Source organism: Anastrepha ludens, chromosome 3 (assembly GCF_028408465.1).
Source record: "Anastrepha ludens isolate Willacy chromosome 3, idAnaLude1.1, whole genome shotgun sequence".
Lineage (NCBI taxonomy): Eukaryota > Metazoa > Arthropoda > Insecta > Diptera > Tephritidae > Anastrepha > Anastrepha ludens.
This window is the reverse complement of record NC_071499.1, coordinates 125,167,949-125,183,722: the sequence shown is the minus strand read 5'-3', so window position 1 is coordinate 125,183,722 and position 15,774 is coordinate 125,167,949. Positions and strand designations below refer to the sequence as shown.

Sequence of the window (15,774 nt, the reverse complement as noted above, 5' to 3'; positions counted from 1 at the left end):
AAAAGCAATCAAACTGTCTGTATTATACACTTGTTTTCAAACTTTGCATTTGGTTTGTTGGCATTGGCTGCCAAACATTTCACTGAAAAGTAAATTCAAACTCTCCTCGAGTCAGTAATAAATTTATTTAGAGAATTTTTATATTTTATTTTGTTTTGAAGTAATGTAGTGGTATTTGTTTTTTATTTGGTAGTGGTATGTGTTTACAAATGCTTTTGGTTATTGCTGCTGGAGCAACAGCGCTTGGAGTGGAATAAGTCTTAGCCGTTCCCATAACATAACCTCAACTGGCGGCGTAACATTTCTGATTGTGTTTTAAATTTTTACAAGCCAAAATACTCGCACATTAAAATAGTACCTATTTCTTTATTTATTAATTCATTTCTTAATTCAGTAGCATTTTTATATACATTTCTTATTTAATTCAATTCATTTGCCTACACCTCACATTTCCAGTAGATTTTATTATACACTTTTTCCTTTTGGGCCGTGAACTAGAAGAAATTAATTAAAAATTGGTTTAGTTTAAAGTTTGTCCCAAAAATTTCTTGGAAAATTCTCCAATATGCAAAACACCAAAGCGATCTGAGGCCACATGCAAATTTTCACCATTCACCATTTCTGAGTTTATATGCGGATTGTGTAGCTCAGTGATCAGGGTGCTGCAAGCAGCAGCTGGGTCGCCCGAACCGCTCAGAGAGCCCTTATGAAATAGATAAAAAAAAAAAATCAATTATCAATAGCAACCTAAAATAGCACAACCCACCATCCAAAATTCATTGCCTGGCAAAGCGTTTCCGTCCCAAGCATAAGATTCCACTACAAGCATATTTTCGTATTCCGGCGACTAGCATGTAAGCAATTCAAGTGATTAGTATACGAAACAAAAACAAAAAAAAAAACTGCTCTCCAACCACTTACCAACTTCTGCGCAGGATTACGATCGCTCAGCAGCATTTTAATGCCACCAGCTGAATGTGTTTCCTCTGCAATTATGCCGCCATTCTTTAGTATACCACAAGCGCTTGCGTGGAAATGCGAAAAATGCACTACTCCTACATGAGACAAGCGCGGAATGAGCTCCTGCAAGCGCTCACCAAACGCTTCCAAAAATATCTCACACTGATGCTCCACCGCACGCCAAACGCCCAACCCGATGCCGACCACATGTAGATACACCTGTCGGTCCGCTGCAACACCACGCGCATCTGCCTCTAGCAGCAGTGTGTCAAAAGAGATGGCGTAACGCTTCTTCATTGTCACATTGTCGAATATGAAATCAGTGTGTGGCACCTTGAAGTAGCGGGGCGTATCCAACAGGTTCACTTTTTCGTAAAGTTTGTCTTGCTCTTCGTAGAAACGTAACCACAGCTGACGATAGCCGACAATGCGATTGTTGTTGTTGTTCGCCTGCGCTGCCTCGCCCACTGCATAGCTATAGCCCTGCTGTATGGTATTCTGCATGGGCGTGATCATAATATCTTGCCACTCCATCACATTCATCACCTCGAAGCGACCACCGATCATGCCGATGACAACACCCGCCACTTCAATTTTACTTTTATCCATTTCAATTACGCCCGCATTAAAGCGATCCCCATCATTGAGGAATTCAGTGTGCGAAGAGACGGAGAGAAAAGCCGAAAGCTGTGGTTTTTGGATAAATCAGCTTTAAGATCTATTTTCGAGAGTAATCTGTCTAGACTCACCTTTATTTCATCATAACTGAGCACATTTTCTAGTTTCAACTCCGCGCGCTCAGCGGTGGTACCGACATCGTGAAATCCACCGAAACCCATTTGTCCAGTTATCAAGAGATATTCATCGGAATTGCCGACAAAGGCCACACAACGCTTTATCAGCAGGCGCTGCACCAGGTCAGTGAGTGTCATCTCAGTGTAGATTGCGCGTTCGATATCGTTGCCTTTGAAAACGAAGCGAAAGTTAAGTAAAGCTTAGAAAAGAGAAAAGGAATAAGAAGGTGCCAGAGATTATCAGTTGCAAGGATACCTCATTGAACCGTAAGTTGCTTGAGATAAGCTCCTTAACCCAGAACAGTACACGTATGTGGATCGTCCTTACGGCATTCGCCTCTGCATTACCAGCCAAGAACTGGCACTTTATTAGCATTGCTCCAAAATTTAAGGATAATGGATTTTATTACTGTTGTTGTTGTTGTAGCAGCTTACTTAAACATGTCAGTGCGAATTAGTTACCTGCCGTCTTTGTCAGGAAACGTGCTGTTTCGACAGGCTGGATCCAGAGGGAGAGGGGTGTTAGGTGAGTCGATTTGATGCGGCATTTGAAGAGATGGTTAATGTTGTTGTTGGAGCAGTATAACCATTCCGCATACATATACGGGGAATGCTGCTGAAGTGACAATCCTTGGCCGGATGTAAATGCGGACAGCGCCGATTACGAAGAACCGACAGTCGTGGGAACGCAGGTGGTTAGTGTCGTGCGGTGTGCCTTCACATGTCGGTGTTGATTCTGTGTTGGTAGGAGTTTAGTCTGCCACAGTACCCAGAACGCAGTTGGGCCAAAGTCATTCCCATGGTAGCCGGTTCTGCGTTACTAGAATGACTCGGATTTTTCCGACCAAGGGCTACCGGCCCAGTAAACGAGGCCTATCTAGTGCACCGTAGCTTACTCCTTAAGGATAATGCTTAATGATATTGTTGCAGCTGTATTCGTTGAAAGTTCTTCGATTTTTCTTCGAATTTTGTATGCAACTACAGCAACAAGCGTAAGCCCCTATCGAAAACTAACTATTATTGCATGTGGCTACACTGTGTCTACCAAAACTCTCAAGCCAATGCAGTAAGAAGCACTTTTCAATTTTTTTTTTTATAGACAACAGTTTTTAATTAAACTTACAAAATTATTAATTTACAATAAATATACCTATTTACTTACACAATACAAATATTTTAGGAAAAATATTGAAATTCACTATGCTTCACTTCTATGCTTGCGCCCTTTTGTCAAATGCATCAGCCATCCACCCAATTTCGGTCTCATTCCAACAACTTTTTAACATAATCGGCTATGTGCAACACGCCATGCTGTTCGGAAGCGATGTGCAAATTGGCCCCATTTACCCGTTCCTCATTGATATGCGGGTTATGCAACTCGGTGACGAGCGTGCTGCAGGCGGTGGAGGAGTCGCCGGTCGATTTTAGCATTTTCTGCAAAACAGAAAAAAAGGCATTCAAAAATAATCAACTCAGGTAATTAATATGATTAAACTAACCATCCAGAATTCATTGCCTGGCAATGCATTGCCGTCCCAAGCGTAGGAGACAATCAGCAGCATATTCTCGAGTTCAGGTGATTTCTGCAGGTATAATTAGTGTAATTAGACGACAAAAGAATAAAATAAATATGTATGCATGTATGATGTATGAGGGATTTCTAAAAATTAAATAAAAAATAAATATGAAATGTATAAAGTTAATCAAATTAGCTCTAAAAAGACCTCCACCACTTACAGCCAACAAAATACTATCCCAAGTACTCCCGTTCACCTTCACATAGACGTAAGACAAACAAACAATTTTATTACCACATTGGCGCTCACCAACTTCTCGGCCGGATTTCGCTTCGATAGGAAAGTCCTTATACCCCCATCAGGATGTGTTTTCGACTTATAAACGCCACCATTTTTCAAATCGCCCCACTCACTCAATTGGAACCACGAGAAGTGCACCACACTCACATGCGGCAATTTCGGCAACAACACCTTCAGCCGCTGTGCAAATGTTTCTAAAAAGATTTTCTCTTGCTGCTCCGCTGCACGCCACACACCCAAGCCGATGCCCACCACATGCAAAAAAGCTTGCTTCCCGGCCGCGGCAGCGCGCGCCTCACTCTCCAGCAACAACGTGTCAAAAGATACGGTGTAACGCTTCTTCATCAGCACATTGTCGAATATGTCGTTTTTAGCGCGCGCTTTGCCAAAGCGTTTGTTATCTATTTTCACTTCTTCATATAGGTAATCTTGCTCCTCGTAGAACTCCTTCCATACGCGCCTATAATCGGCTGGTCGCATATTAGCCGTGGCAGCAGCCGGCAAACCGTAACCATTTTCTTTGGTATTTTGTTTGCTGGCAATTATGATATCCTGGAATTCCATGACATCGCGTCGTACTAGACGTGCACCAATCAGACCAATTATGACGCCATCTGTTTCAATGCGTGATTTGTTGCGTTCGATGACACCACAATTCTGTCGATTGCCGTCATTGAGGAACTCCGTGTGTGAAGAAACCGAGAGTAATGCCGAAAGCTGTGTAAGAGGCGAGTGAATATGTTGAAATTCATAGTAATTAAGATAATTACCTTAATCTCGTCATAGGAGAGCACATCTTGCAGAAGTAGGGGCGGTTTCTCAGCATCAGTGCCAATCTCCATGAATCCACTGCAGTCGCGTTGTTGTGACAATAAAAGATATTTGTCGTTTTTACCAAAGAAACTAACGCAGCGCTTCGCCAACAGACGTTGCACAAAATCGGTCAGTGTCAAGTTTTGATAGAGTTCAAGTTCGCGTTTATTGCCTGAAAGTTTTTTTTCTTCAATTTTTTCCATTTAACAATTTCTCAAATTATTTTTAAATATTGCTCTCAAACATTTTCTTATAAAGGGGAAAAACTCGTAGTTATACACTTGCGCTCACATAATTAAGTCACTTCATCTTTTCACAATATTCGCAATATGTTTCAAGGTAAATTTTTTACGTGATAACGTCTTATAATTCGATTTAACAGGCTGCACGCACGAAAAAATGTGTCGTTACCTTGCTCATATGTAGTTACCTTGCTCATTAGTGTTACCTTGCTCATATTAGTGTTACCTTGCTCATTAATGTTACCTTGCTCATATTAGTGTTACCTTGCTCATTGCCGTTACCTTGCTCATTGCATTGAATGAACTGCAAGCGAAAGGGCGGAACGAACGACAAAGCAAACAAAGCAAACGAACGGCAACGTTCGACATCTTGCTCTCTCCTACTTAAGTGAGCGTATATATGTATGTATGTATATGCGCAAATGTACATATATAAATTCACGTATTTGTATTTGCATATGCCTTCTTATTGATTATTATTAATTTGATTCACTTGAAGAATTTAAAATAAAACCAAGTTTGTTAATAATACCTGTTGTTTTAATGTTATAATTATTAATTTTTTTATTATATATGAAGGAAAAAATGTATTTTAATATTTACCATATGCCTTATAAGATATGTTGTCTATACTAATATTATAAAGAGGAAAACTTTGTTTGTTTGTAATGAATAGGCTCAAAACTACTGGACCGATTTTAAAAATTCTTTCACCATTCGAAAGCTACATCATCCACGAGTAACATGGATTATATTTTATTTTGGAAATAGGGCTCGAGATATAGGTCAAAACGTGGACCCGGGTAACCTTCGGATGTGTATGTACAATATGGGTATCAAATGGAAGCTGTTGGTGAATGCTTTAGTCCAGAGTATTTTTCATGCTGCTCCGTGACTAGGGTCTCGAGATAGAGACCAAAACGTGGACCCTAGAATGTGTTTGTACAATATGGATATCAAATTGAAGCTGTTGGTGAATGCTTTAGTACAGAGTATTTTTCATGCCGCTCCGTGACTGGGGTCTCGAGATATAGGTCAAAACGTGGACCCGGGTAACCTTTGGTTGTGTATGTACAATATGGGTATCAAATGAAAGCTGTTGATAAGTGCTTTAATACGGGGTAGTTTTCATACCTATTGATGACTAGGGTCTCGAAATATATGCCAAAACGTGGACCCGCCGTGTCTTTGAACCTAATTAAACCAAACTTACACACATTGTTAAGTAGGTATTGAAGATGATTTCCGTATAGTTTGAATACCTATTGGTAGATAGGGTCTCAAGATATAGGTCAAAACGTGGACCCGGGTAACCTTCGGACGTGTATGTACAATATGGGTATCAAATGAAAGCTGTTGGTGAATGCTTTAGTACAGAGTATTTTTCATGCCGCTCCGTGACTGGGGTCTCGAGGTATAGGTCAAAACGTGGACCCGGCTAACCTTTGGTTGTGTATGTACAACATGGGTATCAAATGAAAGCTGTTGATAAGTGCTTTAATACGGGGTAATTTGTTATGTTATGTAATGTAATGTTATGTTATGTTATGTTATGTTGTGTTGTGTTGTGTTGTGTTGTGTTGTGTTGTGTTGTGTTGTGTTGTGTTGTGTTGTGTTGTGTTGTGTTGTGTTGTGTTGTGTTGTGTTATGTTATGTTATGTTATGTTATGTTATGTTAAAGTATATTATGTTATGTTAATGTTAACTCATTCTCTATATCCATACAAAATATCTATCAAACAAATAAAATTAAAATTTTCTTTTGAAAATGCAACCATTCAATCAGTATTTTCTTATGACGTTATCACGTTAAACTATCGTAAGTAAACCGACTTTACAGACAACCTCTTTTTTTTCTTAATTTTGTATAGAGTTCATCAACACCTCAGGTCTAACCCGACGACTCCATCGAATCAAAACACATGATCTGTAACATCCCATGACAGCCGGTTCTACGTTACCGGAATGACTCGGGTTTTCCCCCGACCAAGGGCTACCGCCCCAGTAAACTAGCCCTGTCTAATGAACCTTTTATCTGACATGATGGCAGTTAACTTAAGGAAGGGACTGTGAAAATCTCTACACAAAATTGTCTTTATGTTACCAAAATTGTACTGCTCGTTAGTTTATGCGTAACTAATGCAGTGTCAATAAACAGTGTTATGTATTTTATGTTGTATCTATGTTTGTATTAAAAAAAAAATAAAAAAAATTCATATAAATCAAAGTCCCAAACTTTGTACAAAATCCACAAAAATTGTATAACTATAAAAAAAATTGTCGTTAAAATTTCCAACTTTTTAATTAGAATTTGTAGAAAACTTCTGGTTATGCAATTTAAAGCCCATTCAATTTTAGTTTGATAAAGTGTTAGTCTCAAGTTGCTCAATAATCGTGCTGATTTTTTTACATTTTTTTTGCATATGACATTGAACATTTTCTTCCATATCACAGACCTCCGAACAATGAAAAGAAAATTGGTAGATATGTATGTGTAACAGAGACCTTAGAAATTCTATGCATACATATATGTTTGTTTGAAATCTTAGTTCTTAATGTTTTTTAATACGAATTCAATTTGTCTTGCAAGTAACTGCATTCTAAATTCACATCAATAACAGAGTTTAACATGCCGAGTTGCAGTAATCAACAAGTTACATTTTTTTTGTTTGTTTTTGTTTTTTGTCGTGTATGTAAAAATGAGCGAATATCTCTAATATAGAGAAATCAATAACCACAAAGCGAGTTCAAAAGGCTTTTTAGCGGTCATTCATTTGATCGTGAAAGAAAGAACCGCGCATCACTCATATGCACACACATACGAGTATGTATATGTATGTGTACAATCATGCATACCACAGAAACCTACACGAAATCAATCCAGAATTACAGCAGCGATCCGAATTTATGTCCAGTCAAGGACTGCCACTTCAGCAGCATTCCCAAAACAATTTTGGGGAATATTTATACTGTTACAACAACCGCTTAAACTATCTCCACTTGACAAATGCTGTTTTTACTCATTTACATTACATTGTGAAATGATAATCAACAGCTGCGTATGTAATTTTTTGGCAAAACTCCATTTACTCACCGTATTTGCATTTATGTTCCAAGAAAGCCAGGTATAAGCCCAAAACTCGTTCATGTATTATCGGATAGGCAGAAGCGATTTGTTTCTGAATTTCCGGATAACGCTCTTTTGGCTGACTGATGATACGACAGGTATTGGTGCCGAACTAAGGTGGAAAATAAATTGTTTATATTGTCGGTATTTTTACGCTAAATTTTTATGCATGCGAATTTACCTCCACAGGGAAGTTGGATGACTTTTTGATGAAACTTTGAATGTCAATATGACTCCCATCTGGTTTTTCCACTTTTAAGCATTTATGCAACAACTTTTTCCCAAAATCGGTTAATTCCATGGTCGACCCGGTTTTTGGCCAAACTTCATCAAATTCGGCGCCGAACACGGACATGTTTGGTTGAGTTTTGAAATATTGGATGGTGGTGTTAAAAATCAGATTTCCTTTGTGTTGCAGAAATTTTCGTAAGCTTCTTGCGTCTTGTGTTTGATAAAGAATTCTTGGATATTAATTTATTTATTACCGCTTCCTTGTTTTTAGTGGTGTAAATTTTCAACCGCTAATTATAAGTCTTTAAGTTACCTTTTACTTAGTCTTGTAACGATTATGCTCGTTTGCCAACTGAACATATTTGATGTACGCGCCGCAATTTATTGCATAGCGTCGCTTCAGACAACTCCATCACTACTTGTAATTTCACAATGGGGATATCAGTGGTGACGACATTCAAACTTTTCCTTGTTTAATGCTGTGGATTCTTTCGTTCATTTGTTTTGATTGTTTTTTTTTCACTTCCTTTGAAATGGAAAGTGGGACAAAAAAATATTTTGTAGTTTACAGATCGGGAGTACAAGCTCCCACCTGACTGATGAAATTCAGCACAGCTGACTAGTCGCGTTGCCAATTATTGACAAACTTGAAGTATAATTAAAATGCAAAGACGTGAAAATTTTGTAATTGAAAAGCTGTTAGCTGAGTTATTGTGGATCACAAATTAAATGTTTATTTCTGTTATGCATGCAAAACCTTCTGGAAAGAAAACCTTTGGACCTCTGGAACCTCTGGAAAGAAAACAGCTCCCTAATCTGCCGGAATTACCGATTTGTAACGACACCAAGGCGGTTACCCAATGTTGTGAACTTTAGGTTTCAAAAAGCACCAACATTTAGGGGAAAAAGAATTTATCACACGGTATATGCACTAAGTTTTGTGTGTTTGAAATATGTAAGTAATTTTATTAAAAATATTTGTACTATTTACTGTTCTAAAATTTTCTTTGAATATTCTGCTATATGCAAAACGCCATAGCGATTCGAAGCGATATGTAAATTTTCACCGTTAACCATTTCAGTGTTGATGTGCGGATTGTGCAACTCAGAGATCAGCGTGCTGCAAGCGGCGGCAGGATCACCGGAAGAGGAAAGAGCGCCCTTAAAAATAAAAAATAGTGCATAAATTTATATAATACAATGTACAAATAATCATTTTGATTTACAAGCCAAAAATCGTTCCCGGGCAAAGCGTTACCAGCCCAGGCATATGACTCCACTATCATCATATTTTCAAATTCAGGTGCCTAATTAATGAAAATATTTTTTTAGATCATACTCTTGTATGATATATATCAAAATAGGAATTTACCAGTTTCTGTGAGGGATTGCGATTGTGCATAAATATTCGAATGCCATTCTCCGGGTGCGTCTCCGATGCAATGAACCCACCATCCTGCAGATTTGCCCATGCGGACATAACAAAATATGAAAAGTGCACAACAGAAATGTGTGTTAAATGAGGTAGTAGCGCTTGTAAGCGCTCGCCAAAAGTCTGTAAAAATATTTTTTCCTGCTGCGGCACCGCTCTCCATGAACCCAAGCCTATGCCTACCACGTGTATATACATTTGCTTGCTAATAGCAGCACCTCGTGCTTCTGCTTCCAGTAGCAGTGTATCAAAAGATATCGCATAGCGTTTCTTCATCATTAAATTGTCGAAAATGTACCTAGAATCAGGCCTTTTATAGAAGCGTTTTGAAGTCAGTGCTTTAACTTTTTCATAGATTAAATCTTGTTCTTCATAAAATTGTGTCCACAATTGTCTGTAGTTGACAAAGCTCCTGTCTGTTTGCTCTACTTCCAGGGCCGTGTAGCCATAGCCATTTGCTTTAGTATTCTGTGTGGCAGTAATCATTATATCTTGCCACTCCATAGCATCCTCTACCTGGAAGCGACCCCCTATTAGGCCAATAACTACACCTTCTTGTTCAATTTTGGACTTATCTACTTCAATAACGCCCTCATTATAACGATTACCATCATTGATGAATTCACTATGTGAAGACACCGATAGAAAGGCGGTGAGCTGATGAAGATACCAATAATATCATACAATTTGCAATTCAAACTAATTACTTATTTGTTGGTATTTTTCATACCTTAATTTCATCATAACTCAACACATCTTTTAGCTGCATTGGCGCTTTTTCGCCACTGGTGCCGATTTCACAAAATCCCCCATAACCCCTTTCTCCAGTGACCAGTAAGTATTTATCTATGCAACCATAAAAAGATGCACAACGTTTCTCCAGTAATCTTTGCACGAATGAGGTAACTGTCATGTCTGTATAAATTTCACGTTCAATGTCATTGCCTGCCGATAAAAGTGCGGTTTCTGGGTTTAAATGAAAATTTTAAATTTTTAAATAATTTAGTGCATACCATATTTGCATTTGTATTCCAGGAATGCTAGATATAAGTACAAAACACGTTCATGTATTAAGGGGTAGGCAGAAGCGATTTGTTTCGTGATTGCTGGATAACGTTCCACGGGTTGACTCATCACACGACATGTGTTGGTGCCAAACTTTGAGGGTAAGAGATGAATGTTTACTCTTTGAGTACTTAAATTAAGCAACTATTAATTAATCACACAAACCTCCAAAGGAAAACCGGCTGAATTCTCCATAAATCGTTCAATGTCAATTTGACTCGCGTTTGGCTTATGCACTTTTGTGCAATTTTGTAGTATTTGCTTGCCAAATTCAGTCAGTCTCACAGCTGTATTATCTTTTGGCCATATTGTATTACACTCTACACCAAGCACTGCTGCTTTGCCATCCTCAGGTGCAATTATACGCCAAAGAAACGATTTAGTGGCTGCCCACATTATTTCTGTTTTATTATTTCGGGCCTTCTACTTATAGAAGATAGTTAAAAAATACGTTTGTACTTACTTCATACACTTCCCACCTTAAATAAAGATTTGCCATACTCTAACATTGCAATTTATTGCTTTCTCGCATTTCACAACGGGTTTGTTTAAGTACACGTAATTCTTGTTAATTCCTCTTTTTTAATTACTTGACCTGAGCACTGCGAGAAAAATATTTCACTCACGTACACTCAGCATGAGAGAAGGAGCTCTAGTAGCGTGAATACATTTAATTTCATGTCAACGTAGCAGGGCCGTGGAGAGAGTATTCGGGCCCCGGGGGAAACTTGAGATGCGCGCCCCTTCAATTTTTTTTTATTTATCAAAATGCGTATTATTTATAGTGATATAAAATTTAACATTGAAAAACTCATTGAAACAATTTTTAATAGAATTAATTATGAAATATTGATTAAAATGAATTTTAGAAAACTCTTCAGCAGATCTGAAATAAAAAACGCAGCTGAAAAAAGTTAAAATTTTTTATTCATTTTGTGAGCCTTACAAATATTTGAAAATGACTGCCACGATGCTTAGAATTTTGCTTTTCTTGCTTTAGCTGAGGCAAAAGCTCTTATAATATCATCGAAGTCGAGTTTCCTTGCTAACTCAGATTCCAAATACAAAGTTGTCAATCCTGTTACTCGACTCTGAGTTGAACAAGAACGATGGTAGTCTTTGATCCTTGATAAACCTTATAAATCAGTAGCATAAAATGTTCCATTTTAATAAGAGCTCAATAATATACACTTTTGTATCACCATATTATATTTATTCTTCGTAATCGTGATCATAACATTCGATATGGTGACACCAAAAAAAGTCTGTGACGGAACTCTGGTAGAAGTATTATTTACTATATTTTTTCAAGCAGGAAATTTCTTGGCATTACCCTCGAGTCCGGGCCCCTCTGAAAACTCCGGGTCCGGGGGAAAAAGTACCCGATCCCCCCCGTCTCGTTGGGCCTGCAACGTGGCGATGTTGGCTTCACAATTATTTTAACAATTCTATTATTTATTTCACCGTAAAAGTTATTAAAACTATTAGGTATCGTAAAAGTAATTTGGTAACTGTTGAAATTCACAAAAGGAAATAAATCATAATTTGCCAGATACGCAACTGCTGATGATATGCCTTGCCAACTACTTTTAAAACGTGGTAGGCTGTTCAAAAGCCGGAAGCCTTCAAATACGCTATTTTTATTATCCGGTTTACAGTTATGCTAAAAGACTACATATCAATTTTTTATTTTAATTTATATCTATACATTAGCACAACTTAATATACACAGGTTAACATATTAACATACACAACTTAAATTTACAGAAACCGCACTAATATAACTAATAGCGAGACATTCATTCTCTAAGCCTTTTGCTCTAAAATTTTTTTGGAATACTCAGCAATATGTAATATACCAAATCTGCCTGAAGCTATATGCAAATTTTCGCCATTCACCATTTTTGTATTGATGTGAGGATTATGCAGTTCAGCGATGAGCGTGCTGCAAGCGGCGGCAGGGTCACCGGAACTTGTAAGCCAGCCCTAGGGGTAAAAAGCAGTTAACATTGAAATTACATAAAACTGCATAATTTTAACACACCTTCCAAAATTCATTGCCTGGCAAGGCATTTGCATCCCAGGCGTACGACTCGACTATTAGCATTCTTTCATACTCCGGTGCCTATTACAATTTGTGGCAGTTGCAAGTTATAGAAGAAAACTTAAAATCTTCAGAAATAAATTACCAATTTTTCCGCTGCGTAACGATCATGTATGAACGTTTTGATACCACCGTTAGGGTGTGTTTCCGCTTCAAACAATCCACCATCTCTGAGATGATGCTCCGCAGACGAAGGTCTGAAATTCGAGAAGTGCACCACCGAAATATGTGTCAGATGCAGCAAAAGTGCCTGCAAGCGTTCACTAAATGTTTTCAAAAATATTTTATCTTGATGTTTTACTGCACGCCAAGCACCTAATCCAATACCGACTACATGCAGGTATACTTGTTTCTCAGCGGCAGTTCCTCGCGCATCTGCCTCCAGCAGCAGTGTATCGAAAGTGATGGCGTAGCGTTTCTTCATCACCAAATTGTCGAAAATGAAACGTGTGCGTTCGTCTTTAAAGAAACGAGGTGACACGATATTTTCTACTTTATCATAAACTAAATCCTGTTCTTCATAAAAACGCGTCCATAATTGACGATAGTCCACGCTGCGTTTGTTGGCCTTCTTTGCGGTTTTGGCGTTGTAACCATAGCCGCGCGCTTTTGTATTTTGCATTGGCGTAATCATTATATCTTGCCACTCCATTACGTCTTCCGCCTCGAAGCGGCCACCGATAATGCCGATTATAACGCCAGTAGTCTCGATTTTTGTTTTATCCTCCTCAATGATGCCACAGTTAAAACGCCTACCGTTGTTGAGAAACTCCGTGTGTGATGACACCGAAAGAAAGGCAGAGAGCTGATAAAAAGAAATGCAGTTAAGTTTTTAAATATTTACATTTTTAATGCTATTAAAATGGATATAATTTGATTACCTTGATCTCGTCATAGCTCAATACATCTTTCAAAATTAATGGCGCCTTCTCATCTTCTGTGCCTACATCGAAAAAATTTGCCATTGTCTTCCTGCCCTTTAAAAGCAGATATTCATCGAGTGGACCCACAAAGGCGACACAACGTTTCTCTAGTAATCGCTGTACGAGACCTGTGAGGGTCATGCCAACATAAACGGCGTGTTCTAGATCGTTGCCTGCAAAATAAATATGACGAATGTATTTTTTAAGGGAGACGAGATATTGAGAATTTTGTAAGGTCAAAGAAAAGCCAAGTTCTTTTTTATAAAATTAATACAAATTTAGCATGTTTCTGTTGTTCATTGAAATCAAAAGTTGAAAACTGAATATTGAAGATGTGTAATTAAGTTACTTGTGAGTGAACCGTTACGTTGAATAAATTCAATTTTTGAGATGGACACAAATGAACAACCACTACTAAAGAGTGTTTGATGCATATAATTTCTTGTTACATCCTGTACCTAGAAATACCTGTAGCGTTCAGATAATGATGAATTTTGTGAAGTTCCGGTTCCCTTATGAAAAATCTAAATATATTTTTGTTAACTTTTGTTAGAAACTCTTTCTCCAGGTTGCTAAATTCATAGCGAATGTGAATACTACGCACCATAATTGCATTTGTGTTCCAAGAAAGCCAAATACAATCCCAAAACACGTTCATGTATTACTGGATAGGCAGAAGCGATTTGTCTTTCGATTGCTGCAAAACGTTCCTTAGGCTGACTCATCACACGGCAAGTATCCCTGCCAAACTGTAGAGAATGCAAAATTCAATAAATATCTACCACACTTATCAGTACCACACCCACACACCTTCAGTGGGAAGCTCAATGATTGATCCATGAAACTGTCTATGTCAACTGCGCTTGCTTCAGGTTTTTGCACTTGAGTGCATTTCTGCAACAATTTCCTGCCAAATTCAGTTAACGGAAAACCTCCATCGACTGTCGGCCAAAACTCATTCAATGCGTCATCGTCAAAATTCCTTTCGCTTGATTTGAACAATTTTTTGATTATATTTAAAAACATTGTTGAGTGATGCACGGTTTTTTGACAAAATTAGTTAAATTTTTTTTACACCGTATCAACAAACTGCGTAACAGCCATTAACTTCAGTGGAAGCTTTTCCATATGGAGCAATGCTGAGTGTTGCATGCATTTTCTTACAGATCAGCAAATGAGTATGCGTACACACACACTATATTTCCACATACAGTCCAATATGTTATGCAGTATCATGTTAATTCCCTTAAGTAGATATTGTAGATCGAAGCTCTTTCTTCCTATTATTATTATATTACCGAAGTACATATAAACTTAGGCAACTACGCATCCTTTTCTTAACTGGAAATAATGGTAGCTATTTTTATCTATTATTTCACCGAGTAGGATTTCTCACTGAAATATTTGTAAATAAAGCATAGTGGGTGGGTGGTGGACCAAAATGTAAACAACTTTTGGACTGTGTACTTTGTTAAAACAGCTGATGGCTCACATATCGCCTTGCCAACTAAATGGTTTTGCTTGACCGTTTATGTTCATTTTTCAAACGACTTCCGATGCAAGTTTATTATCAAATTATTTTTGTATATGTTTTAGAAATTTTTCATGTTCTCTGTTTTGGACTTACCTCCTTCCGTAACTTAGAGACACATCAATGTCCTTTGACACTCTCCTCACTTAACAGTGCAGGCAAATTATTCACAAATGGTTTGAAGTGGGGTGGAACGCTGAAGTTGGGTGGCCGAACTTTCTATCGATTTTAAATTGGGCGATAGTAATATAATAGATTCATTTATGCATACTTAAGTGGATATTGTAGATCTGATGAACTGGCAGCATATACTCGTTGTGTTATCTTTGTACAAAGACCGTGAGAGGGTATATTTTGCAACCTATGAACGACGGTTGGACCGATTGACTTCAGACCAGTTCAAACACCGCTGGATGAGTACTGAAAACTGCAATATCGCAAAGTTGTGCTATGTGAGAACATCTCGGGTTACCAAGAATGGATTTTAGCTGTCAGCGGAATTACTTTGATAGTACGTAGCGATTCACAAATTAACAGCTTTAAGTAGTGATCTCCCACTGTGTTTCTTGATTAGACAACTTGACTTACAACAAACTAATCCAAGCCAACTCTATTTAAGGTTTCGTAGCTATTGCGAAAATACAAAAAATATATAGAACCGCATTAATTGTAAAATGAAACTATTTAATTAAATTCTTAAGTAATTAGAAGTATTCAGAATTTTCAAAAAAGTGG

At 37.9% G+C, this 15,774-nt stretch overlaps 3 protein-coding genes and 1 long non-coding RNA gene across 7 annotated transcripts; 1 reads left to right on the top strand and 3 right to left on the bottom strand.

Annotated features, from left to right (window-relative positions):
• Positions 1-339: 339 nt before the first annotated feature.
• Positions 340-8,586, bottom strand: LOC128859041 (uncharacterized). 4 transcript variants are annotated; one of them, XM_054095713.1, is made up of 7 exons: positions 8,298-8,586; positions 7,935-8,214; positions 7,721-7,865; positions 1,710-1,924; positions 922-1,647; positions 767-847; positions 340-703 (listed from the first exon to the last, which is right to left on the bottom strand). In XM_054095713.1, the coding sequence occupies exons 1-7, from the start codon at positions 8,342-8,344 to the stop codon at positions 521-523; spliced, it is 1,677 nt and encodes a 558-aa protein (XP_053951688.1). In that variant the 5' UTR covers positions 8,345-8,586; the 3' UTR covers positions 340-520. The 4 variants fall into 4 exon arrangements, with proteins under 4 accessions (XP_053951688.1, XP_053951689.1, XP_053951690.1 ...); XM_054095714.1 differs by lacking the exons at positions 340-703; positions 767-847; positions 922-1,647; positions 1,710-1,924 and adding exons at positions 2,866-3,188; positions 3,254-3,337; positions 3,566-4,288; positions 4,342-4,556 and having other exon boundaries at positions 8,298-8,567; XM_054095715.1 differs by lacking the exons at positions 340-703; positions 767-847; positions 922-1,647; positions 1,710-1,924 and adding exons at positions 2,868-3,188; positions 3,254-3,337; positions 3,581-4,288; positions 4,342-4,556 and having other exon boundaries at positions 8,298-8,566.
• Positions 8,587-8,848: 262 nt separating this feature from the next.
• On the top strand, positions 8,849-13,011 carry LOC128859044 (uncharacterized). Its single transcript, XR_008454098.1, has 3 exons — positions 8,849-8,939; positions 9,067-9,287; positions 12,926-13,011. It is a non-coding gene; the product is annotated as an uncharacterized LOC128859044 (long non-coding RNA).
• Positions 8,923-11,264, bottom strand: LOC128859042 (uncharacterized). Its single transcript, XM_054095717.1, has 7 exons — positions 10,961-11,264; positions 10,647-10,904; positions 10,430-10,574; positions 10,147-10,361; positions 9,357-10,073; positions 9,211-9,291; positions 8,923-9,145 (listed from the first exon to the last, which is right to left on the bottom strand). Exons 1-7 carry the CDS (start codon positions 10,988-10,990, stop codon positions 8,972-8,974), a joined length of 1,620 nt encoding a protein of 539 aa, XP_053951692.1. The 5' UTR covers positions 10,991-11,264; the 3' UTR covers positions 8,923-8,971.
• Positions 11,399-14,951, bottom strand: LOC128859043 (uncharacterized). Its single transcript, XM_054095718.1, has 6 exons — positions 14,319-14,951; positions 14,113-14,257; positions 13,467-13,681; positions 12,671-13,390; positions 12,526-12,606; positions 11,399-12,467 (listed from the first exon to the last, which is right to left on the bottom strand). Exons 1-6 carry the CDS (start codon positions 14,532-14,534, stop codon positions 12,288-12,290), a joined length of 1,557 nt encoding a protein of 518 aa, XP_053951693.1. The 5' UTR covers positions 14,535-14,951; the 3' UTR covers positions 11,399-12,287.
• Positions 14,952-15,774: the final 823 nt, after the last annotated feature.

What these genes read in the sequence shown, in the direction of transcription:
- LOC128859041 (XM_054095713.1), bottom strand. Translation starts at nt 8,344, where the DNA reads ATGTTCAGTTGGCAAACGAGCATAATCGTTACAAGACTAAGTAAAAG. An exon ending in TCAGTTATGATGAAATAAAG is followed by an intron (nt 1,648 to 1,709) that starts GTGAGTCTAGAC and finishes CAAAAACCACAG; the next exon opens with CTTTCGGCTTTTCTCTCCGT. An exon ending in GTAATCCTGCGCAGAAGTTG is followed by an intron (nt 848 to 921) that starts GTAAGTGGTTGG and finishes CTTACATGCTAG; the next exon opens with TCGCCGGAATACGAAAATAT.
- LOC128859042 (XM_054095717.1), bottom strand. Translation starts at nt 10,990, where the DNA reads ATGTTAGAGTATGGCAAATCTTTATTTAAG. An exon ending in TGAGTTATGATGAAATTAAG is followed by an intron (nt 10,074 to 10,146) that starts GTATGAAAAATA and finishes TATCTTCATCAG; the next exon opens with CTCACCGCCTTTCTATCGGT. An exon ending in GCAATCCCTCACAGAAACTG is followed by an intron (nt 9,292 to 9,356) that starts GTAAATTCCTAT and finishes TTCATTAATTAG; the next exon opens with GCACCTGAATTTGAAAATAT.
- LOC128859043 (XM_054095718.1), bottom strand. Translation starts at nt 14,534, where the DNA reads ATGTTTTTAAATATAATCAAAAAATTGTTCAAATCAAGCGAAAGGAAT. An exon ending in GGAACACAAATGCAATTATG is followed by an intron (nt 13,682 to 14,112) that starts GTGCGTAGTATT and finishes TTTATTTTGCAG; the next exon opens with GCAACGATCTAGAACACGCC. An exon ending in TGAGCTATGACGAGATCAAG is followed by an intron (nt 13,391 to 13,466) that starts GTAATCAAATTA and finishes TCTTTTTATCAG; the next exon opens with CTCTCTGCCTTTCTTTCGGT.